Source organism: Varanus komodoensis, unplaced genomic scaffold (assembly GCF_004798865.1).
Source record: "Varanus komodoensis strain SLA01 unplaced genomic scaffold, ASM479886v1 scaffold25, whole genome shotgun sequence".
In the NCBI taxonomy this organism is placed as follows: domain Eukaryota; kingdom Metazoa; phylum Chordata; class Lepidosauria; order Squamata; family Varanidae; genus Varanus; species Varanus komodoensis.
The window spans coordinates 3,061,282-3,087,095 of record NW_025335661.1 but is presented as its reverse complement, the minus strand read 5'-3'; the positions used below and the strand labels follow the sequence as shown (position 1 = coordinate 3,087,095).

The 25,814-nt window shown below is 40.4% G+C and overlaps 1 protein-coding gene across 1 annotated transcript; it reads right to left on the bottom strand.

The window, feature by feature from the left end:
• Positions 1-11,392: 11,392 nt before the first annotated feature.
• Positions 11,393-21,913, bottom strand: MRI1 (methylthioribose-1-phosphate isomerase 1). The gene is made up of 6 exons (XM_044432987.1): positions 21,782-21,913; positions 17,859-18,100; positions 17,605-17,774; positions 17,170-17,346; positions 16,042-16,266; positions 11,393-15,225 (listed from the first exon to the last, which is right to left on the bottom strand). Exons 1-6 carry the CDS (start codon positions 21,911-21,913, stop codon positions 15,092-15,094), a joined length of 1,080 nt encoding a protein of 359 aa, XP_044288922.1. The 3' UTR covers positions 11,393-15,091.
• Between the last annotated feature and the right edge of the window lie 3,901 nt (positions 21,914-25,814).

The following is a 25,814-nucleotide window of genomic DNA, read 5'->3' as shown; positions in this document are numbered from 1 at the left end:
TTTATTGATATCCCATTTTAACTTATCCTATTGTAAACATTTAATTATTCTATCTGTTTTACCTTTTTATTGTTGATCATTCCAGAATCTATTTCACTGTGGAACTGAATATACATAATGTAAGTAAATAAATAAAGTAGGAGTGTTGAAAAGCTGCTTCATTGAGATCACAGTCTGGTGCTCTGGGATTCACAGATGGTCCCAAACTTCCCCTGGCCCTATCCTCTTTCAGTGACAGTTTTTCAGTTTGCATGTTCCCCCACTCCTCTTCTAAAAGATTAAAATTAAAATATATCTCCTAAGGCTTAGTTACTGGCAGTAAGAGCCTTAAGCCAAGTATGCCAGTACTGTTGACCTTGACCATTTTGCTTTTGGCCCTGTCTGCCACTGGAATATGAAGAGCCTTTAAAACTGAATTGGGGTCTTATGCTGAGAGAGCTCTAATACTTCTGAGATGGAGAAGCAAAGGTTTGAACAAGGCTCTGTTCAAAACGTTTGGGAAATACTTAGTACACATGCGGATAGTGAGGCATTTTGTTACGCTATTTGTTCCTGCTCTAATTGGCAAGTTCATGTTTAGCTGTAATATGAAGAGATTAATAATTGTACTTCAGTTTTTAATGGAAGGTTTCATCCTCTTCCTCTCAGCTTCCTCACAGAAGAGACTCTTTTCAGTTTTAATCTGTTAGTGATTGAAAGAAGAGCAGTAGGGATGTTTAATTTTGGTCTTCTTGATTACACTTGTTATGCAGATGCAAAGATGAGAAGATGAGGTGGAATCATTTTGTGAAAATGAGATTAAATGAAAATTAACCAGACATGCATTTTGAGAGCTGCGAAGATTGTGTCAATTATTTTTCCCATCTTTCTACTTGTTATAATTAGATCTCATGTTACACCATGACTGATTGCACCAAGAGACTAATACATGAGAGTGAAACTGGCAGAATTTATACAAAAACGCTTTAGTTTAAGACGGTCCCAGGCTCAATCCTTGCAACTTTCAGTTAAAAAGATCAGGTAAGAAATGATGAATGAAGTCCTCCCTCCAAGACTATAGGAAGCTACTGGGCTCAAAGGACTCAAAAGCCTAGTTCACTATAAAAAGGTGTTCTGTGTGCAATTATATTTCTGATGTATGGAAGTCTAGATGGAACTAGCAAAGTGGTACCATTGTATGCTGCATATATCTTCTCAATTACTCCACATGTTAGGCATATGTTGTGCTTCCTATTTGTAGTACTATTTTAACAAAGATTTGGCTAGCAGCACAGCACAGTTTGCATTAGGCATCCCACTGCATGACACTGTCATATTATAATCTATGTGTACACACAAGATGGAAAGCTGAATACAGTCTTGTTGAAGAGTGGCAAGGACATGGTAGACCTGGAAGAGAACCAGCTGCAACAGTACTGAAAGCAAACAGTGGAAAAGCAGCCTTGCAAAAGAACTGCGAAGGATGATTGAGGTGCACCAGCCAATCACCCTGATGGGGTCTGATCTCTGCCTCCACCCAACAAGCTGCCCCTTTAGGCACTGTATTAAACACCAAATACACCCTTGTCAACAAGACAAAAGGAATGTGTTTAAAGCAAAGGAATTAAAGGGCTAAAGAATTAAAAGGGAAGGAAAAGAAATACGATAAGTGAACAGGAACAAACAAATACAGGGGAAAAACGCAATCCCAGGTCCCAAGTGCATGCAAAATCTTCAGTACTTCTTCTTGACAGAAAATGACACTACCTAAGTAATGGGTGTCCCAAGAGTAGAGATCCACCCAAAACTGATCAGTAAAGAACTTCTGCTCATTCTCCAATCCAGAGGGTGACAAAAGCTCAACTTTGGTGCCATGAGTTTTAACTCCTAACCCTGGTAAGAAGGTGGCATCCAATAGCCAATCCTAGGGTGGTCTGACATTGACTTCAGGCATGACCACAGTAATGGTGGACACAGAGAGGCTCTAAAACAGGCATTTTAACGGTTGGTGGGAAGTGGGATTCCAATAAGATTAAGGTGTTAAGTATAGTTGAGATAAAACAGTGGATGAAAAATTAAGCTGTAGCTTACAAAGGAATGGATGTATTCAAGATATTCTCATGAAAAGAACCAGCAGAAGATGGTAGCAACCTGAATTAGGTAAGATTAGATGTGCTTATGTAGTTGCATGTCTGAGGGAAAATAATGGCACTACTGGCTGTAACAGAAGGAGAGAGGAAGAAGCAATAAGATGAAGGTTTCTTTAACAGAAAGGAAGGGTTGTGCCCTATCTATTTAGCCAAATCGATCTCTTCAAACATCACATGTTAAAAGGCATTCATGCGCACATTGAAAATCAGAAGTGATGTAATATCTTTATTAGTACCAATCCAAATGCCACAAAATACTGTGTAAGATTTTGAGCCATCTAGCACTGCTCATTATTTTAGAAGCAGGTAGAAAAAGAATCAGAAAAGTCCCAAAGACAGAGCAGATGTAGCCATAAAATCTACAGCCTTGAAATAGTGGTTGTAGAAAGAATGGCTGCAGTCTGGTAGGCATTGCAGGTATCAGTTTGCACATAGCTGTGTTAGATGAACAAGCAAGAGCTGACCCAGTTTTCTGAAAATGTAAGACTGATCTCTGTAGCAATAGTTTGTCTCTTACTCTGGACAAAACACACAGGCTCCTGTATGAGCAGAAATAAAGAGACAGGGATTAATATTAAATAGTGCACTAGTTTTAAAAGATCAATTAAATGTATTATATATCTCAGACAGTGACATTCCAGGCAGCAAGTTCATATTTATAACTGTGTATAATATTGCAAGACGTCTGCTATTGAGCTTAGATTAGCTATGGTGGTAAACCTGGCTTTGCAATCATGTGGTTGGTTCCAGGATCTGCCTTCTGTGAGAGAAAAGGATGTTCCATTAGAGAAAGGGCTCCACTGCCAGTTTTTGAGGATTCCTCTTCCACATACAGCACAGCTCACTCCATTCATCAGAGTCTCCTTACTATGTTTTTGCATTTCTGGAAATCTGCCACGGGCAGGAGAAGACGAGGAAGTCCACTTCCTGTCAGCATAGTTAATCTAGTATCAATCTGGATACAACTTATGTAATGCAGAAGTCGGGGAGGTGTGACCTTTCAGCTATTGATGGTGACCCCAGTCAACATGGTCAATGGTGGGGTATGATAGGAGTGGCAGTCCTACAACATTTGGAAGATCAGAAGTTGCTCATCCCAATTTAAGTATGAAACAGCATGGAGACCTGGGTGGAAGAAATAGATGGGGCTTCCATCCTTCTTGTTCTGAAGTTTGTTGCATCCATTTTTCTATCACAAGCTAAACCTTTCTATCAACTGTCAACAGAGTTACTTTAGGAAAAGGCCACACGTAAAGAAAATCTCCAAGGGTTGTATAAGGCTTCCTGACACACACTTAGTCATTTCCCTTTTGTTATATTTTACAGCTCTGACATAGTTCATTGGAAAATTGCCCACCAAAGTTTTTTATGAACATAAACTCCATCAAGCAAGTTGTTCTCAGAAACCCTATTTTTACTTGAAGAAATAAAAATGAGGCATGAAGGTTAAACAGGACCTTTACCAGTTAATCCCATAGTACTGCCTTAAGGGCATTTCTTTCAACTTATGATGGTAATTCAGTGTAAGTGTCTTCAGCTTCTTCAATTTCTACAGCCAAGGGCTGGCATTTATCCTATCTCATCTGTCCTTATTTCTTAATTGCTCTTCTGTAACCCATTTCCATCCTTTTGTTCTCCCATTTTAGCAAGTTTCACAATTTAAATCTTTAATCCCTCTTTCTGTACATTCTAACTCAGCATTAATACTAAGCCTGCTGTTTTTCCTCAAGACTCTTCCATCTGTTTTTCTAAGAAAGTGTAATGCTTGGAGAATGGAACTGTAATAACTAAAGGAAGTTTTCTTCCCAGGTATATATTATTTTCCCTGGAGAAGCAGTGGTGATAAAGTTTATCTGGCAATAAAATGCAACTAGAAGTTTTCTCTAATACAGGATTTCCTCTCTAGGGCTTCCAATGCAGTATTAGTTTTGCTGATCTGGATAATACATTAAACATGGCTCTTAAATACATTGCCACAGGAGGAAAAGTGCAGCATGGGGTTATTTCCCGTCAGGAAATATAACTTCTTTAACTGGTCTTGAGGAAGACCATTATACCAGAAAGTATGAAAACTCTTTTTTGTTTTTACTCAGTTGATTGGCATGGTGAGGACATAGCAGTGACAGATTTGAAGCTTTGTTGGGATGCAAAAGAATTGGTTGCCAGTCTTTTACAACTGTAGACACATTTGAATGAAATCTTAACAGGGGTTGTTACTGGATTTGTCAACCCAGATAGCCTTGCTTATAGTCACTGGAAAAATGGTAAACCAGCCTTTCTCAAACTGGTGCCATCCAGATGCTTTGGACTACAACTCCAAGAGGAGAGTTGAAGTTCAAAACAGTTGGAGGATTTCAGGTTGAGGAAGAGTGTGGACAGACAGACAGACAGATTGATAGGTACGAGTTGTGAAGAAAAGGAGTCTGCTATCATTGGTCTGATTTAATGTGAGTGATACATTACTTTTATTGCATCCACATTTTATATCAGAAGAACATGTTACAGGAGGAGTCCTGACACTCATGACTATTTTTATGTGGTGAAAATTCACATGTTTGTATCCTTTAACAATGGAGTTGAAAAGATGTCTACGGACTGTTGATCTCATCAGGTGGTGGAGGAAGCAAAGGGAAAGAGAGACTGTAGACCATAGTTGCTGGATCTCTCTCTCTCTGTCTTGTAATGTTTGTGCAGTGAAATAAACTAGAACCAGATTTTATGGAGTATAGTGACTAACTCTGAAGTGCATACCTGCTTAAACATTAATATATGACATGGTTCTTGATCACTAACTTGCTTCTCATCATTTCTTTTCAACTTTCCTTTCAACTATTTTCTCCTGAATACTGGAAGATTTCAGCTCTGCACCAGCAATTGGCAAGTAGTGGACCTCCAGCTGTTTGCCTATGTTTTGTCTCAACTCTACCCAGTCGTGAGGGATGGCCAGACTTGTAGGTCAAAAAGCAGGAAAGTTACAAGTTGCCCATCCCCGCACTACACTAATGACCTATTTGCTTTGGTGCTCATGTCTCTAATTTTATTTCAGCTCACCTCTTTCCCTTCCTTTCTTGCCTTATATTATCCATTGAGTATCAAAGCTTTTAATTTAAGTTGCATGTGCAATTGCTAACTCTGGGACTGAATCTTGAAGCTGGTGCCTCTGTTGTTGATCAAATGCCATAAACTTTCTTGTTGGAACTGTGACTTTGCCTGTTGTGATGCTTTCTGGACTGTGATGGCACTCACAATTGTCTTTGATATTTCTGAGGGTATTCCTGATAGGACTGTGAGTGTCTGTAAGGTGGGTTTCCCTGGGTGATGGCCATGGTGCTCTATGAGTCTCAACCAAGTCCTTCTTAGTTCAAAGGGATGAGAGGCATTTAAGCTTAAAAATAAGTGGCAAGTAATTTTACTACTGTGATATTTCTACTCTCTTTGAGAAGCAAATACCAGTAAAATATTCAGCAAATACACCTGGAAAATGAGTTTCTGTGGCTGAAGGATAAAAATGGAACAGACACCCCCTGCTCTCTGAAATTACAATCTTCATTCTCTAAAAAACACAAATTGCTGCCTGCCACTAATGGGTACCTGAAAGCATTAGTAAATTGCTCTACTTGGTGGCTGAACTGGATACATTGGAAACCTGGAAATTTAGTTAAAATGTTAAAATCTCAGAAATAACAGTTTTCCAGTGAAGAATCTTTTAGCTATAGGTTGCTCTCCTGCTCTGCATGCAGGGAAGCAACATGTTACTATAAACCACAAAGCGAGAGCATTTTTGTGCCTGATAATAGGATATGCCTAGCAAACGGTTGTGCCTGACTAGGGAAAGATGAATCTGTCAGTCTGCCTTTCTCCCACATTCAATTGTTTTTAACTTTCCAGTTCTTTGCATTTCAAATATCGATAAATACATGCATTTTGATCACTTCTTAACAAAACCAGACTGAAAATGAATCAATCATCTGCACTGACCAGCATGGGAAAGGCTATGTATACCTGTCTGCCATGTAGCTCTTAAAAATGAGGTGCTTGTCAGAAAGAAGAGGTAGCCACCCTACTCAGCCATGAGGTAGACAAAAAGGCAGAGATTCAAGCCCTGGTTTTTACCAGCTAAGCACTAAAGCTCCTGGGACTCAGTGGATGAATCCGTTAATTTTGGTTTCTTGCACATTCACAATTTCAAGTTCTTTTCACCTTGAACATGGAGAAATTTGTGGAATGTGGTATCTCATTATAACAAAGGAGTTGGAATGAAATCCTCCCTAGGGCATCCCTAGGCCACTCATACACATTGAGTGTAAAATCAGGGCGGTTAGCTTCAAATCAGAGCTTCTCTACGAAATCCATTTTGAGTGCTAGGATTCTGAGCCCAAGCACTCACAGGACTCACTGCTCATGTAACGGTGCTTTGGCACTTATAAATATGCAGCAGAACTTTCAGAAGGGAGCTTTGCAGACCTGTCCCAATCTGCGAATTAGCATTTCATTTCTGCGATTATTTTTAGAAGTGCAAAGCCCCCCTGTACAAACAAAGGGGTCCCATGACAGCAGTGCAACTAGCAGAGATGTGGTAGTTCAGCTGGAGATCTTGGAACATGTGGAATAATAAACAGAATGATTCTCTGGAAAATGAGCAGAACACAGTTCCTTCTCCACCCAATAATGAAAGGGGCTCCTGTAAATGTGGAACAAATTCTGGAAGGATTCTGCTGCATCCAGCAAGCCCCTATGTCCTAGAGTCCCTTTTTGTAGGAGCCCTAATGTAGTGAGATTGCAAGCCCTTGAAGCGATTTCATCAGAGCTACCCACCCATTTAACACTGCAGGGAGTGAAAATATGAAAATAGCTGTTCAGGGATTCAGAGTCCACTCACATGCACATGTCACCACACCCCAGTCACATGTCTGATGTAGCCCCTTCTGCTATGAATGTCTTTTGGTGGAGCTCATCACACGGACAGCTGTATGTATGTGGGCTTGCTCTCTGCTGATTGTGGCACTGCGTGCTTCAAGATGGTTTGGCCCCATTCATGTGAAGAGGTACGTGGATTTTGCACACCCAAATAGGGCTAGTTTTCAACTATGAAGTCTGAAAAATTCTTGCCATTGAACAGGGCCAAAGGCACAGGGACAAACTAGCTACTTCCTAGACAGATAGTTTGCAGCTACATATCTGATATTTTTAAAATAGGGAAGAACCCTCCACCAACCCACACTGCTTTTTACATGAGTCTTTTAGTACACTTTACCAAGGTCTCTGCTTCCAGATCTTTTGCTGGATTAATATTGACTCCTTAGAAATATTGTGGGCTTCCTATTCCATACTCTTTTCATAACTTCTTTCCAACACCATAATTTGCTATTCTATCATCTCTCCTATGCCATTCCATATAATTATACCTTATTAGTCTTCCTTCCAGATTTTTTCTTCATCCGACTGTTCCATCCTTTGTTTGCAATATGCATAAACTTAAGCTTTCTTTATCCTCTTTGATGTTCATCCTTGTTCTGGACCCACCACAACTCATCCCTAGCCCTCCACTCCTCTAAGCACAGTGATCTCTCAAGCATTGGCTACCTTGGACAGCAATCCTATACCCACATACTTGGCAGAAATTCCACTGACCACAGTACACCTTACTTCTGAGTAGACATATATAGGCTTCCATTGCAACTTATACCTTACCTTAGCCTGCACCCAATGCTTCTTCTAACCCTTTAGCTTTCCCATTCAGCTCCTAAGAGCTGACCTTTATAAATGAAATTACCATCACCAAATCTCCTTGTCTCTGTATCTATCTCTGAGGCTTTCTTCCAACAGCATTTTTGTTCTTGTTTACTTATCTCAGCCCAGCTGATCATACTGTCCTCTCTTATTCCTTCTGCTGGTTTTGCTTTTATAATAATGCTGCTCTTTCTCCTTCAACTTTTCCATTTCTTTTAGTGAATCCTTCCTTCTCATTTTGCTATTTTCTCATGAAACAATAGGCTCTTCAGTAACACAGAAATGGAGGATTGTATCAATGGACAATGACTTCTGCTCTATCTATTCTCTTAACTAATAAATGTAACCTATAAAAGATAAAAATTACTCTCATTAAAAACAGAAGGAACACCGGTTAATGAATTCTGCCCCCTTCCTTTCCTGATTACAGTACAGCCTGTAGTTAAGCACGAAACACTGATTGCAGATACATCTCACGTGCAGAGATTTGTCTTTAATTATTAGAAACTCAATCTTGTTATTAATCATGTGCTATTTAGAACAACTGAAGGGAAGATAATTTGGCATACATCTGTGCTACCCAAGATGAGAAGGACAAGCGAAGCAAAAAATAAAATAAAAGTAAAAATGTACAGGAAAGCTGAACCTTTATTATACACGATTAATGGAATGGTAAAATCCAAAAGATGTGCTGCACATACACTAGCTAAAAATCATAGTTAATATGAACATATTAAGAAGCTGTTATCCACACACTAAAAACGTGCAAATGCAAAGGTCAACTACTTCAAAGTGCTCTAACAAAGAAGACTAGATGTGCAAAACGTGATCGATCCAAGCTATTACATAACCACAACATCCCCAAGCATTTTAAGTTAAATGTATTGGGGGACATCATTTGTTAAATATAGCTATGGAAACACATTCACCTGGGAATGACTTCCACAGGCTGACTCTTCAACCTTTTTAATGGCTTGAAATCAACCATGTACTACATGCCAGTTTTATTATAACCCTGAAGTTCCCAAACTCCCCAAAGCTTTAATACTGTATGTTTAATTATCATGATAAACCATGATGTATCACCATGGGAACAAGCCTCTTTGTTTAGAGACCAACCTCTTCTTTGTGCCTTCAGTGGAGCTGCAGGCAAATCAAAAATCAAAAATATTTGCTTCTGTTTTTTATCAGCCACGGTTTAGCATTATGTGCAGACTCTGTTTACTATGGTTTGTATAAAACAAGCAAATAACTCACAGTTTAAAGTTTACTTCTGTTGAGCAAACTATGGTTAAGATTAACCACACTGAGCCGGTCTGCATATCATAACCTCCCAGAGTTAAAAACTCAAGGATGTTGGAAAGACAAGTGGGAGTGACATATCATGCATGTGCACACATCCAGTCCCACTGTGAGAAACAGCTCAGGTTAACAATGGGTTCAGATTCTGACTTGCTCAAGCCCAACAATTCAGAATTCTGGGTTTAGACATTATGACAAGCAACCCAGGAATTGAGCATCTCTGAGTTATCTCTGAGTCCTTGTCTTCTCAGCAACCCACCTTTTGAGATGGTGGAAATATCTTTATTTTAATTTTTACTATTACACTGCAGTTTTTACTATTACAATGTAGGTCACATTCATTTATTAGCTCTGTCATATCCCAACTAAAGAGTGATCAATCTAGGCAATACTGAGGATAGTAGTGAAAGAATTGGAAACTTAGTTCTAAAGGATACCATATTGTTTAGTAACACACATGTAAATTTGTGCACAAATTTTAGGTTTCTCATAGCTGTGGTAGAGCAATTATGTTCTTTTCTACATAAAAACATGCACTATGTAAAAATACATCTGCTACTATAATTAAACTGTAAATGTAACAACTAACATTTCTGAATACATGGATTATTTCTAAAATAAATGAATAAATAGCATTAATCTATTAGATTCTCTCCATATGACATTAAAACTACAATTTCAATGTTTTAAAGAAGGCTGTAGCAGAATGAAAGTATAACGATACTAGGAAATGAATAGTATATTTCATCTAGCTGAACTAATTAAGAGAATGACTTGGATAGACGTGAATCCAAATAAAATGAAAGAATGTTGAGATATTTTGAGTTCTCTGCTGCTAAATCATTTAAAATAGTGGACAGAGTAATGATGCCACCTAGTGTCAACACACATGTATTTTTTAGCTAAATGAGTGTGTGCCAAATAAGTACAAAAGAGATTTTATCTCTCCGAAATATGAAATGACTTGACTCAAACAAATATAAGGCATATTTTGTTAAACTCTGGAATCCATGACAACAAAATTTATCAGAAATTAGTGCAGATACTCTAAAATACTTTGATATTCATTTTATTACAAAGCTCAGCAATTTGTTACATGCACAGAAATAGTACTTCTTGAGTCGTTAATATTGCCTTCAGCAATAAATGGTGATTATCACCTATGAATATATAGTAGCCATAAACAGAGAAGGGATTTGGATGCAGACAAATGACCATTGGAAATTACATTTTGATGCACAAATGTTGTCCTCTAGTGAGGACATGTTGTCCTCTAGTGAGACATTTGAGAATTGCTTATTGCATCCCTGCATTTAGAAGGCAAACATAAAACTGAGGACATCTCCATGTAGTAGAAGACATGGAGAGGATGCTTCCCTTAAGTTCTTCATTACTTTATGTAAAGCATTTCTCTCCTGTTTTTCAATGTAAAGATTCCTCACTTCCTCCAGGCTCATTATCTGTACGACAGTAGGAAAGGGAATGCGGTCAGGAAACTGGGAGAACAGCTGGCATGTTCCTTATTTTCTTGTCATCTTCAGTTCCTCTTCTTTTGGAATCAAATCTAAAGCATTTCTTCTCCCATCCCCTTCGGAAGATGTTTCCTCAGAAGCCCTTCTTGTAGCACTGGAATGGGAGAAGCTATTATTCCCAGAGGGCTAGATAGTGGCAACTCATGGTTCCATCATTTGTCTAAATTACAGCTTATTACAGATTTCCACATACCTATCCATTATATAATATTGTGCACATTTATTAAGAACATTTACTAAGCATAACTGACTTGACTGCCAGGTAACTATGCATAGGGTTGTGTCCTATGCTTGAACAGAATTAAATTGGTCTTTTCTGAAATGTTTTGTACCTCTGTCCTGGGGTTCAATGGAGCTAATAATTCTCCTTTCGCCAGTAAAAACATAAGATTGCTAGCATTCAGCCCACTCATTCTCCATGTTGTCATCCAACCTCCAGGGCTTTACATGAACCATACTTGTATGCCACAGCCCAGCTTCACATGCGCCTTATTTTTGAAAGCACCATCAAACAGCAAGTCCCGAATAGGAAACTTCAAGAACTCAACCCATCATCTGATCACCTATATGGTCTCTGTATAAACTGTGTTTGCTATATGTAAATGACCAAGAATTCAATTTCCAAATGTGAATCAGTTACCAATAATCCATGTGGTGTTTATTTTTTGTTGAGAAGGAAACTTTGTTTTTCAAGAGCAATTGTTGGAATAAAAATATCATTAACATATTTATTTGCATAAGAATCAAAAGGTGCACATATGGCATCATACATATAACACAATAAGAATAGCTGAAAATTAACTCTACTTCTTCCATGATGGTGAGTAAATTATCTGTTAACCTGCTCTTGGCAAAAATTCTCAGTTATACCACATCCACACTGTGCAAAGAAAATGTTCATGATTGCTGGGTGATTGCTAATTGTTTGACCCACAATACACAGTTGAAATGCCAGCAGGTGGAAAAAAATACAACAATAACTGGTGTTAACCTTTCCAACAAGAACATTAAATAGGCATTACAACTTCTGGAGAAAGAAATTATTTTTAAAGCACCGACTACTACCCCACACTGCTGACAGAGCTACTTTCCACCTGAAGGAACTGAGCCAAAATCAATGCTTAATATAAGGCATGCCTAATGAGAAATCTTGTGGATTATAGTCACACACTGGGTGTTCTAAAAGCTTCTCTTGACAGGCTATTTAAATCACCCTGACCTTAAAGCAAATTTTCACATTAGCGCGTTTCATGAACACAGTGCATCAGGAGCCCATCTGTGAGTTGCTGAAACAAAAATCATTAGGCTCAGTCAAATGCAACTTCACTATACCGATCAGACAGTTATAGCAGATTTGATCACTGGCTGCGTAACAATCATAACACACATCGGTAAGTGTTCAAATTCTGTTCATTTAATTAATGAAACAAAAATTTAAACATGGGTCTCTGATTTGCAGCTGCTGCAAATAATGGCCAATCATGCCAACTTAACCTAGCTAAGGCAATTTTCCCAGTAGGATAAATAAAGACTCCCATGACTTCTATTTTCATGCTATGACTTGCTATGAATTTTAAATTCCTTCTATAAATTATTAAGGCCTAACAAGGTCAAAAAATTAATGAATTTATGGGCCTGGCCTGCTTCTTCATTGTCTTTCCTGTAACCAGATGGCAGGAAGATAGTGCTCTGCTTCTATGCTTAACCCATATATCCTTCTTCTCTATCTGAAAGTTATCTTTTTTCTTGTATTTTTTGACATAACTCTTGCGTCATTAACAGCTGTGAGATTAGCAGAAAGTCAGCAGTTTGCCAATCAGAATACTGAAGATTTCTACAGCACATGTTCCATTTCAAAGCACTTCACATGCATTACCATGGTTAATTCTTATGACAGCTGTGCTAAGTATTACATTATTATTTCCATATTCTGAGGTGGATAAAAAACAGTTAAGAAACGGTAGCTTGACTAAAAGAAGTGGGATTCAGACCACTGCACTCAACCTCTTGATAATGTATTTATCCATCCTGTTCATACATCTAAATTAATCAGCAGTGAGCATGCTTATCACACTGGTTATTCTCGAACTTCCACAGAAAATTGTCGGTATAAACGAAGAAACAGCAGATGTAAGGCAGCTGAGCAGGAGCTTACAGATAGTGTTACACACATATACATTTCATGATTTTTGCTGTTAGTTGCTTCAGGAAGAGAGACAGGTTATAGAGGTTTTAAATAAATAAATGGCAACTTTTGCTATTCTTCTGTATCATGTGTACAGGTCCTAAATGCATTGTTTGAAACTCAGCCAAAATGCCCTTTGTCCAAATCACACTTCCTCAAATCTACTAGATTTGTTTAGTCAAGTCTCTATCTCTAAACTTTAGTGCCTCAATCAATTTCCATATAAATCAAGAAGGGAGTATAGAGAATAGGGGTAATGCAACAGATTCTTTGGAACATAACTGGGTAAAAGACATTGTTGCAAAGAAAGTCAGCTCTTCTTGCTTTAAGATTAATGTCATGCTAAAGTACAAAACTAGTGAGACTTTAAGAGTAGTTTGAAAACACTGATCTTAAGTGGTGATCTTCAGGAATCATCAAGACAAGCCAATCTGAAGCCTCAACAGTCAATAACACAAATCCACTCAAATTAAGACATAATTTTGGAGTAAGGGGGTGTTTTGAGCTGGCATTATCACTGTATTTATTTATTTTATTTATTTATTAAAACATTTTTATGCCGCCCCATTCGCCGAAGCCTCGGGGCGGCTCACATCATTATATTTTCTCTAAGGAAAGACTTGGGGACTTAACCAAATGTTTTCCTTTGGGCAAATATTCCATTTAACCTAAAAGGGAAACAAACAGAAACAAGACACAAACATGCCTGTTCATGATGTGTGTTTGCTGTATACTTACCACAGGAATTTTGCTCTAATTACCACACTAACAAACAAGTTTGGGAACCTCCATCATGCCCTGCTTACAAGCTTCCCAGGGGTAGTTGGCTGGAGTGTGCTAGCTTAAATGGAGCTTTGGTCCAATGCAGAAACCGTATCTTCCTGCTACAAAAGCTAAGCAACTGGTAAGAAGACAAAGATCTTTGGCTATTGAGGGTGGTATAGAAATATAATTAATAACAGTAATAATAATTACTAATTTTCACACATCTTCCTAGTGCTTTCCCTTCCATAAAAAATAACAACTTCCTAGAAAACAGAATTTGCATGATTTCCCTATGTCAAAGAAATCTATTTATTCATGATACAATCATCTGTTCTCTACATCATCATATTGTATTTATATTCTTGCACAAAATCCAAGGCAACTTACAAAGTTCTCCTCCTTCATCCTCACAACAACCCTGTAAGGTAGGCTACACTGAGAGTCTGTGACTGGTTAGAGGTCACCCATGAAGCTCATTGGGACGCGAACCCAGATCTCTTGAATTGTAAACCAGCACTTTTGACCACACTGACTCTGCACTTAGAGTATGTAGTGTGGATTGCTGTAGACTCATCATGTGAAATGTCATAAATCATTATGTCATTATATGAAAACCCTGCACTATGGTTTAACTATGAGTTGTTAACCATGAACAACCCAGAGTTCACAGCCCAACAAGCCATGATTCTCTTCCTAAGCTGTTTGTGGTTGATCCATAGTTTGTGGATTCACATGTAACAAGCCCTGATTCAACAATAAGCCACAATTTAATGACAATTCATGCTCATTCCATGTTCTGGACTGTCATATGAAGCAGGCCTATTAAGCAAATCAGAGCAAAAGGCACAGAAAAAGGAATATAGGAAAAAACTAAATACAAAAGAGAGAAAAATGCAGAGAAAATCCACAGAGAAAAAATGCACATATGAATTATTTTGCTTTTGTGCAAGCAGGATTATTGTAGTTTTCTTTCAGTGGCATTCTGGTACTTGTAAAATATTCAAGACAGTAAGTTTTGCCCTAAGGATGTCAAGGGAATAAGTTCTGCCTTGAGATATAGAACGATTTTCCAATGTTCCTGAAGTGCTTCACACAAGTGGAAGAACATAGCTCTTGGCTGCAGCAGAGGGTCTCAAGAGTCACAAATTGCTCAAGAGCCAGATACTCATCATCCTAGCACACTGTGCAAGCAGCGTCTCAGGAACAAGGCATTACACAGGGACCATATTTAACAGAAACTGCAAGGCCCACAGTGGTGTGTGTTCACGCAGCACTCACACACTCTGCTTAGTTAGGGGCAGGGAGGAGTCATCGGTATTGATTAACAAAATATACAAATACAAAGAGCTAACTTAGAAACACATTCCCATAATGCTGAAATATGGGATTCAAAATCTGCCCTGATCCACACTGTTGTCCAGAAATCCAAACAGCCTGGTTTGAGTACTTCATACTTTTCCCATGTTCTGCATCAGTGCTGCTTGCAGTTCAGCAGGAGCAAAGACACCATATTCAGTTACAATGCCGCCCGTTATCAGTTCATGAGGGGTGACATCAAACGCCGGGTTCCAAACACCAATGCCTGAGAAGGAGAAAAATATATACTACTGGTCCCATAAGGCAATAAATAGGAATACTGAGTCCTTCATTTGGTCAACTTCCCATATTCATAATCAATGCTATATTTTATGGCTCCAGTTTTCCAAATGGGATACAGGCACCTCCAAAGAAGCAAATGCACATGTCCAGAGAGGACATGTAATTCAAATGCACAGAAAAGAATGGGTTCTAGGTACATATAACACAGCATCCTGTAGGTCTCAGATCGTAGGCTGGCAAAAAATGATTTCTGGAGTGACAATGCAAAGGCTTATGCTTTCTTGTCCATGGAGCCAAGCATGGGGATATTCAGTGACCACACAGCTAAGACAGAGGGTGTTGGTACAGAATTCTGCTTAGGGATTAAGTCCAGCTTAGCTGGAGTCCTTCTGATACTGGAAGTAGCATATAGCCATCATTGCTAGGAGCCACTGATAGACTTCTAATCCATGAATCTGCTTTTAAAGCCATCCAGATTGGTGTCCACTACAACTTATGGAAGTGAATGCCATATTTAACTAAGTACCGTGTGCAGAAATATGACTTCTGGGCTGTCAGTTTGGCCCTCTGGATGTTTTCATGGCTCTTGTGCAGTTTTCCCCAGATTTCAGGCCATAGGAGAATATTTAGATACTCAAGGTATAGAAAAGAGGCTTACAAAGGCTTACTGTGCAAAATTGAGCTATCTGGATTATGTAACTTGGTGCACACACTTTATTCAATCATGAGCTATGAATGGAAGGAAGGCGTTAAAGGTTCCCTCCATTTCCGTGCAATCATCCCACCCATGCTTTGGTACCTGGTGCTGCAACCCGCACACCACTGATGTCCGTCAGCTCCTGGCTTGGCCGCTCTTCAATAACAATTTGTCTGCCATGTTCTAAGCTCAGGTCACATGAAGTGCTGGGTGCTGCCACATAGAAGGGGATCCCATGGTACTTTGCAGCAATAGCCAGCTGATAAGTACCCACTTTGTTAGCAGTGTCTCCATTGGCAACAACTCGGTCTGCTCCCACAAAGACAGCTGGATAGGTTCAAATAAAGAAGAGAAAAATCAAAAGCCCAAAGTCAGGACCCAGTTCTTCGGACATGTCTGCCAAAGTTAGTGCCAAAGTTCCTCAAGCCAATCAGGAAGCTCTGATATGGTGTTAAGTATTTAAGCATGAAGAACAAGGCCATACCACTTTCAGTGCTTGGTTTCTTCATAAATATCCCAGCGTATAATCTGAGGGCATGGGATGCAGTCACCTTGATAAAATTAAGCAGGTTCAGGTCTGGTTAATGTTAGGATGAGCAACCACCTGAGAATCCCACCTATATTGCCTTGAGTCCTACTGTAAAGAAAGGCAGCATATAAATGAATTACATTTAAATAAAAGTCCCCTTTACCACACCCCAGATACAGAACATGGTAGATTCTCAACCATTCCAAGATGATGTTCATACCAACTTGTGGCTTGCCATCAAGTGGGATGACATGATAACTGTCATGGATGTAAGAGACAGTGGTGAGGGGAGCTTTCCCAATCCTACTTCCTCTTACCTTCCACCAACCCACCCACAATTCCAAGAAATCCAACTTAACAAATCTCTGGCTTGAGCAGAGCTTAATGTACAGGAAGATGCCTTAGAGGGAGTCTGGCCAGTGAACCAACTAGCTCTGTATTCTCTACTCCAGGGGCGATATGCAGCCACAGACCAAACATTAACCATCACAGCCATTCATGTGCTCCTCCGCTTGCCACTGCTGCAGCTCCTATGTCAATTTTAAGCTGCAATATGAAGCTTGAGTGCAGAACTAGAGCTTGCTGCTGCCAATATGGCCTAGGAATTTCCACAGCCCAAGCTGGCATTGAGTGTTAATTCACTTGCTTTAGTCGTGGGATGGGGAAATGGAGAGAAACAGGGATACACACAAAATGTTCACCTGATATCTTTTTCTCCTTCATGGCCATAGAGACCATGCTGTCAGCGATGAGTGTGGCAGGAATCTTCTCGTAAACCAGCTCGTAGGCAGTCAGCCGTGCTCCTTGGTTGTATGGTCGTGTCTCTGTGCAGTAGACATGCTCCAGATGACCCATGGCATGCAGGGAGCGAATCACACCTACAAGGCAACATCATCAATATTGACAAGACACGACACCATGTCAGGCTTAAGTGGGTAGCATCCCTATAAGGGATGATGATTCCATATCTACAGAAGTACAGCTCAAATTCTGAGCTCTGTTGTTTGCTTCAAAGAATGGAATGGTGAGGAATTAGAGAAATCTTTCAGGGATAAGAAGCTGGACTAGCTGAAAAGGGCAGTTGGAAGCTTTTTATGCTTGATTATGCTTCTTGAATTCATGGAAATGTCACTTACCAAGTGCGGTGCCATAGCCAGCAGTCGCCAGTGAGCCTGTGTTGCAGTGGGTCAGGACTATAACTTTGTCCTGCCCTACTCGTTGCAGGAGGTGACATGCCCCATGTTCCCCGATGCTTTTATTGTCTTTCAGGTCTTTATCCAGCATGGCTTCTGCCCAGCCAATCACACTGTGGTGAGAGGTTACACTGAATCAGGTGTCCTTGCAAATAAAACTTGGGGTAGGAAGGAAAGGGGAAGTCATTGGTCCTCACCTTTCTCGCAAACTCGCAGCAGTAGTCCCTTCACGCTTGGCCTCCTGGTGGACAAAGTGGCCCAGCTCCTGAGCTGCCCGGGCCATGTTGACAGCAGTGGGTCGGGCACTCACAAGGAAGCTCAATGAGTCTGCCACAAACATTTCCAGGCTGCCCACACTCCATTCTGCATTTCCTTTATTGTGCAACTCCACTGCTATGCTCAGGCAGCCTACAATGGCAATGGCTGGAGCACCACGCACCTAAGATAAAGAAAACCCTTTAAGAGGGTAAGCACCACAGAGACCAAATAAGAAACTGACAGTCATTGTTGTTGTTAGTTGTGAAGTCATGTCCGACCCATTGCGATCCCATGGACAACATTCCTCCTTCCTGTCCTCCACCATCCCCCGGAGTCCACCCAAGCTCACACCGACTGCTTCAGTGACTCCATCTAACCACCTCATTCTCTGTCATCCCCTTCTTTTGCCATCTATTGTTCCCAGCATTAGGCTCTTCTCCAGTGAGTCCTTCCTTCTCATTAGGTGGCCAAAGTATTTGAGTTTCATCTTCAGGATCTGGCCTTCTAAAGAGAAGTCAGGGTTGATCTCCTCTAGGACTGACCAGTTTGATCGCCTTGTACTCCAAGGGACTCACAGGAGTCTCCTCCAGCACCACAATTCAAAGGCCTCAATCCTTTTGTGCTCAGCCTTCCTTATGGTCCAGCTTTCACAGCCATACATTGCAACTAGGAAAACCATAGCCTTGACTATACGCACTTTTGTTGGCAGGGTGATGTCTCTGCTTTTTAGTATGCTGTCTAGATTTGCCATAGCTTTCCTCCCCAGGAGCAAGTGTCTTTTAATTTCTTGGCTGCCATTAGAGCAGCTTTAGACCTCAGTTTCTCTTAGCTTCAGCCAGCAGGATCACTGGTCAGGAAAGCTGGGAAGCTGTAGCCCAGAGCACCTAGGGGCCACCAGGAAGGGCGCATTAAGGCATATTCAACACAGGTGCAGACATCTGGAAGTCACTCAGGAAATGAAGGTTACATAACGGGCTAGTGCTTACAGCAAGCAGCCAGGAACTACATCTGCTACACTGCAGGTAAGACCAGCAGTCACTGTGGCTGACAAAATAGGGCCTGTTGTAGCATCCAAAGCAGGCTGGTACCATCAGAAGCTAAAGGAATGCAATCACCTAAAAGAAATATTATTCTGTGTTCAAGACTCAGGCATACAAACTTCTGTTGGGGCTCACTGGGTTTCCCGGCTAACCTTTGAAGATCCAGGCTTGGATCTAAGTCTACTAGGGGTGAGAGTGCAGTATGTAGTTAGGCCGTCGTATTGAAAATGTACCTATAAATTCTCTGATTTGTATTTATTCAGAAATATTTTAGGCTGTCTTTAAGAAGGAAGCCTTTTCAAGGCAACTTATGTAACAAAATCCCAAGAAAATCAGTAACATTAATTATCAACAAACATCAAGACCAGAAAATACTAAAAACAAAAACTGTTGCTAAAGACCCATTAACGTACAGCACAACTGAATGATGGCATGAAGGCACGATGGAAAAGGTTCTTTTGCTTGCACTTGCCAGCTTAATTGTTCTCAATGGAAGAAAAGTGAAAAGATTCTCCACTGCTGACCTTACATTCAGGCTGGCTGGTACAGGTGAAGTGGCCCCTTCAAATAAGCTGGATCCAAACTGTTACAAAGTTTAAATGTCAAAAGCAGCATTTAATATTGGGTTCAAAATGTACTAGCAACCATGCACCTGGCCCTTAAGAACAGGGGATTGCATTGAGTACCAGCTGTAGATTCCAAACTGTCTTTAAAAGCAGCCCCATGTAAAATATATTGTAGTCTACTTTGGATGCCACTACTGCATGGATAACCCAGGTAAAGTCAGAGCTCTTCAGACAAGGTCTCAGCTGGTATACAGCTTAAGCTAATAAAATGTGTGTGCACACATGTGCGCACGCATGCGCATACACACACACACACACTCCTGGCCACCACTGCCACTTCAAAAGTTAAAAGTCCCAGGAGAACTACTGTGCACTTGGTCCTACAAGCAGAATACAACCCTCTAAGACCTGGTCCCATTCCCTATAAATATTCATCATTTTCTCTACTTATAGTATCTCTATTTAAATCAAGACCAAGTCTCAGCTTTTCTTCTTTTGTGCATCCCAAAACACCTCCAGATATTGGTTCAAGAATTCTATAGCTTCTCTAAGATCTGTAGAGGAAATTGAGAAATGGAGCTGAGTACCATCCAGATACTGAGGACACTTTCCTCCAAAGCTCTGAATGTTCTCTCCAGCAGTTTCATATAGATGTTGAAAGGCATGGGGGATAAGAGGGAACCTTGGGAACCACATAGACCAACACACTTTCAGAAAAGGACTGGAACCACCATTACACTGTGCTTCCAAAGCCAATTTTAGTCAAATGGTCCAGAGGTATCAATAGTTACTGAGAAGTCCAGAAGAACCAACTATCCATTGCCATGCATAGATCCTCTACTAAGGACGATCAATGCAGTTATTGTCCCAATACCACACCTGAAACTAGGTTGGAGTACTAAACATCACTCACTACAACCTGGAGAGCTACCTCATGCTTCAAGAGCTTGCCCATAAATCATAAATTTGACACTGGGACGTGATTGTTAGAAAACTTGTTATGTGTAAATTAGGTGTATTGAAGAAAAGCAGTGCTGTGACCTGTCTTCAAGAACTGTTTATGCTATACTCCCAAAGCAGAACATGTCATAGGGATGTTTAATTGCTCCATGGCAGTGAGTGTTTAGGATGACACAGAAACCTATACATTTCTATACAGAAATAACTCTTATGAAACTCTATGAGACTTATTCCCAGATAAGCATAGAAACAGAAGGGGCCTCCTGAGCCATCTAGTCTGACCCCTGACTCCAGCCAGTTCCACTCATGAGCTTTCACCATCCTCCAGATGTGTTGCACTAATTACTCCCATAACCTCCTAGCTAGCTCTACTAGCCAGGATGATGAAGACTGTTGTCCAGAAGTGCAGCTCAATCCAATGTGTCTGCCTGTAAATCTCCAAACTCAAAGGATTACAGGTAACCAATGGACAGCAAGAGGAGTATAGAGTCAGGCTTTCTCAAAACAATGCTTGCTGTTTTACATGGCTCAGGAGAAGAAGAGCCAGAGGTACCACCAAGTTTCCTTGTAGGACTATGGTGTCTTTCTCCTCCCTTTCCTGCACATCTTCCAGGCCCCCCAGCACCTGTATGCTGGTCTTCCAGCTGTGGGGAGGGTGGTCCAAACTGGGAGTGCCAGTTCCAGCCTCAAGTACTTTTCCAAGGTCAGCAGTATGATTGATTTTTTTCCTAAGTTTCTCTAGAAGGTCTCTAGCAGAATCTCACCAGGTTGTTTTTGCTGCACTTTGCCACTTCAGTACACTGGTGTAGGCATTCTACCTTTCCTTCTTAAAAATCTGGTATGCTTCTTCTCTAAACACAGGAAGGAAGTCGTTGAACAGGTGGCCTTTCAGCGATTTTACTGATCCTGCACTACAAGTACCCTGCTAAACAGATGGAACTCTCTCTGCAAACAGGTTGTACAAAACCAAGTCTTGGCCACTGAAGAGAAAAGGAATTATCTGGTCTCTTGAACACATTATCTCTTGCCCTGAATTCTATGCACCCATTTCTCCCCCTTCCAGCCGAATGACCTCTTCTACCAAACTCGGGGCTGTCACTCAAAACTGCAGCTTTCTTCTCTGCATCTTTTGCTTCTCTACCCCGTCAAAGCTATGTCAGTTGAACTTCAGCCTGTCCCGAAGCTCTTAACCGCGTAGGACGGCTGTCCGAAGTGCAACGTCCTAGCTGAGACAATCCTATATCCTTCAGCACCAGAGCAAACTAGGCAGCAGATCGTGCGCTGCAGCAGCGGCACCTTCATGGCCCGGATGGCCTCCCAGCCCTGACGCACGCTGCTGATCTCCTCGTAGAGGCTCTGATGAGGCAGCAGGAGCTGGTTGAGGATTTGCAGGGATCCTCTGCGGTAGCGAATCGCTTCCAGACTCATGGCGGGCTCCGAGGTTTGGTTGCAGGAGGCGGAGCCAGGCGAGGGAGAGAACACGGAGCACGTGGTTTTATCATAGCGTGCTGGGTCCTAGAAGGGCCTCTTTGAGCAATTTCTTCAAGCCGCTCAACGTGGCAAGTTGACCTATCTCCACGAGGGGGCTTTTCCCTGTCTCCTTGGCGTCTCCCTTGATCGGATCTTCTGGTTGATGCATGCCAAATTCAGAGCACCCGCAACTGTAAACGGTGGAACAACTAAGCTTAACCAATTGTGCGCTTTTGTTTAAAAGTATGAAAACTGGCACACTTAAGCTGCAATGCTATGCGAGCATGCCCCAAAGAACATTTGTAGATCTCTTTTTGCTGTCTAAACTTGCATAGAATTGTGCCTTTATTAATTTATTCAAAGTTCTTGTATCCCGCCCTTCACAATGTCTTATACGTTGACCAGGTCAAAAATGCACACACCTTAACAGAGAATCATATGCATGTTTACTCACAGGTAAATGTAAATGCTCAATGGAACTTACTGATATGTATGGTTATATCTTCATTGGGAAGACAGCATATCATTTTTAATCATGATAATGATGTGTATTTACTTTTCTTTTAGACTTATATCCCACCTTTTTATTTTAAAGAACTCAAAGCAGCTTACATAATTATCCTCCTGCTGCTCTCAGTCTTATCCCCACAACAACAACCCTATAAGGTAGGTTGGGCTGAGAGTCTTTGACTGCTCCAGAGTCACCCAAACTGGCTTCATGGCTGAGCGGGGACTAGAACTCAAATTGCCTGAGTCCCAGTGCTGCATTCTTAACTGCTATAGTACACTGGCTGTCAAATGGTTTTTGAGGATTCATACAGAAAGGCAGAGAAAAGAAAATGCTTGGAAAAACCTTGTAAGGGTGTTGATCTCAATCCTGTAATGAATCAAACATCATGAGCCTCTGTAAAGTGGTGGTTTAAAAGCCTCATATAGAAAACCCCATTCCCTTTCTGTGATCAAATGTTAGCTGCTGGTTGATAGAGCTTGGGGAAAAAATTACCAGTATTCAAGAGAAGCTATGGCAATGCAAGATTTTTCACTTTTTTATAGCAAAAAATTGATTAGTTTTCATAAACTACCACCTGCTGTCATATTTTTTGGGACACAGTATGTGTGATACAGATTTGAACATGTCTGGCAACATTCTTGAACTAAATGATTGAGGTATAAAAAGAAGCATATTTGGGAACAGGTGAGGGAAAGTGAAAGGAGAACAAAAATCACAGAGAATCCCAAGTAAAAATCAATAAAGGCCACCCAGTTGAGCTCGTTCATTGGGTTTCTGAGCACAGGCAGCCTTCCTTGCAGAGCAAACGGCCAAGAGACAAAGCTGATTGGACTACTGATTTGATGTTTCCAGGGGGAGAAAGTGCTTCAGTAGTATTTTACCTGTTCATGGGAATTTAACACCCATCAAAGCTGGCCGTTTTACAGAGACTGATTTTTTTTTTTGACTAAATGTAACAGAAGTGCCTTTTAAAAAATGGTCCATCTGTTTAAATTGTTTGTTTCCAACTCCTTGATGATGCTGAACTTACATTAAAAGAACTAGCTAATTTAGACCAGATGTATTATTGTGAAAAGATGTATTATTGTGAAAGGCTGTACACTCATGATTACAGAAGGGGCAATCTTGATCTGCTCAGTTTGCTATGCTCCTGTTTATAACTTAAAAGTGAACCAGAGGGATCAGGTCCAGGGCCCTGAAAGCTGCTTGGTCCCATGCCGGTGGCGGGGGCGGGGGGGTGGTTACAGTATGGCTAGGCAATTGGCAACCCAACTGTGTGAGGACTATCCTCCCTTCCTTCATGCTGTAGAACTCAAGATGGGATGCTTGTAGCCCAAGAGATGAGGCTTGCAACAAGTCCTTGTGTGGGCATCCCAGATGTATGCTGATGTTGTGACTCTGTAGATGCATTTATGGTCAGTATGTTAACACATTATTCACATGGCCATATGGAGTATCCCAAATTATCTTTCTAAATACCTTGTGACTGGGGGTTAGTCTTTATACCCAAACAAAGAAAACTGGGCAGGCCTTGTCGAACTGGTGTACAGGATTCACAGGATAACATGGCTGAAATTGTCTTCCAGCTTTTTTGAAGCCAACTCTTCTGAGCTGTTTCCAATTTGCTTGTCACATCGTTGCATCTACTAAATCACAGCAAGTTGGTTGACAATATAATATGCAAAGTCCTAGCATTTGAGAGATGCTTATAAGCATTCTTCATTTTTATGAGTTCTAAAATGCAATTCAAGTGTCAAAATCTAATTACCGCAAGTTGAAGCATATACTGCTTGATTACAGATAAAATAAACTGCTCTCTTATTTTTAATAACCAAATGCCATACTGATGAAGCAGCTCAGTTGGTATAGAAGTGATTTTGATAGAAGCTTATGTTACAATCTCCAAGCAACTCATTCAGATATTTCTAGAATGGGACCACCTTGTTCAGTAGAATCTCTTTACTTCCCTCCCTTCCAAATAATATAATATATAATATAATATAAAATTTTATTCTGCAATAGTCACATAGGCTTCAGGGATATCATGGGGATACTTTTAGACTGCAGCTATGTCAAACAAATACATTTTACAGTGGTTTTTGTATTAGTTCTTACACACATGACCAAATAGGATAGTGACTGTATGTGTTGTATATGAGTGTGTTTGTGTGTTTAATCACATACAGACATGTTATAAACACTAACAATTTTACTGCTTGCTTTCTTTAATTGCCTGCTATTTCACAGAATGCTATTATGGCCTTTTATATATTATGTCTGTGTAAACATAGCACATTGTCCATACTATGATCCATTAATTCACTTCTATAAAGATAAATGCTAATTGTCAGATGGCACTGATGACAGACAGCAGAAACTACCAATATATCAGCAGTTAGATTACGACTAACAGTGCCATCAGAAGTAAGTTCCATTGAGTTGAAGGGGCTTAATCACAGATAGGCATGTAAAGAATTGCAGCCTAACTATTCCGTGGTGTTGCAGTAGCACAATACATCTGACAGTCCTCATAATTCCTAGACTTTATTGTTTACTGGGTGCCTGGCTCATGTATTCAGCAGCCAGGCAGCAGCTACCAGATGGATAATTGGAGACATATCCCTGCCACTTCTAGATCACCAGTCCAGATCTAAAACCAGTTGCCATCTGTTCAATATGGGTTAATGGAGTAGATTAATAGCCTCTCAACCCAGGCCCGTTCAAAGACTTATTGCCAATGAACCCAGCATCCCAATTAGCTGGCTAGTTGAACATTGTGACAAGGAGGCCAATAACCAAAGAATTCCATTAAATGAAAATCTGGTTCAGACAGTTCCAACTGCTGCAAATGAAATTGGCATGGCAATACACATGCTACACCCAAAGGTGATTTATTCATGCACTGGTGGCAGGAAAGGCAAACAATTGTTGATAATAGAAGTTCATAATAGAAGACTTCAGACCGTTCAGGAAGAATATCCCATAAAGCTTATATGATATTGATTCTGGATATTTTAGGGCCAGGACACAACTTTACCACAAGCCAATTCAAACCTTCCCATATGGACCAACTCAAAAACTAACAGGACTTTAGAGGTTTTGCTCTAGTTACACGATCTCTAAATAAATTGTGAAAATATAATTTACCAAATCATTTTTTAAAAGAGAGAAACTAGCAGCATAATTTTTAGGGGAACTAATTTGAAGATTGATGCTGTCAAAATCTGACACTGAGCCTTCCTAAAAAGTCCACTCTAAGTATGATTAAACCTGATTCCTACCAGGAGAAAACGCGCATCTCAGGTTACAGCTAGGCTAAATTCACATTGGCTAAATTGACGTTGCAAA

Bases quoted from the DNA above. Each gene is read 5' to 3' on its own strand.
- MRI1 (XM_044432987.1), bottom strand. From the start codon at position 21,913: ATGAGTCTGGAAGCGATTCGCTACCGCAGAGGATCCCTGCAAATCCTC. The intron at 18,101-21,781 runs GTGCCGCTGCTG...TCTTTATCTTAG, and splicing joins AGGCCATCCGGGCCATGAAG to GTGCGTGGTGCTCCAGCCAT. The intron at 15,226-16,041 runs GTACCAAAGCAT...TCTCCTTCTCAG, and splicing joins TGTGCGGGTTGCAGCACCAG to GCATTGGTGTTTGGAACCCG.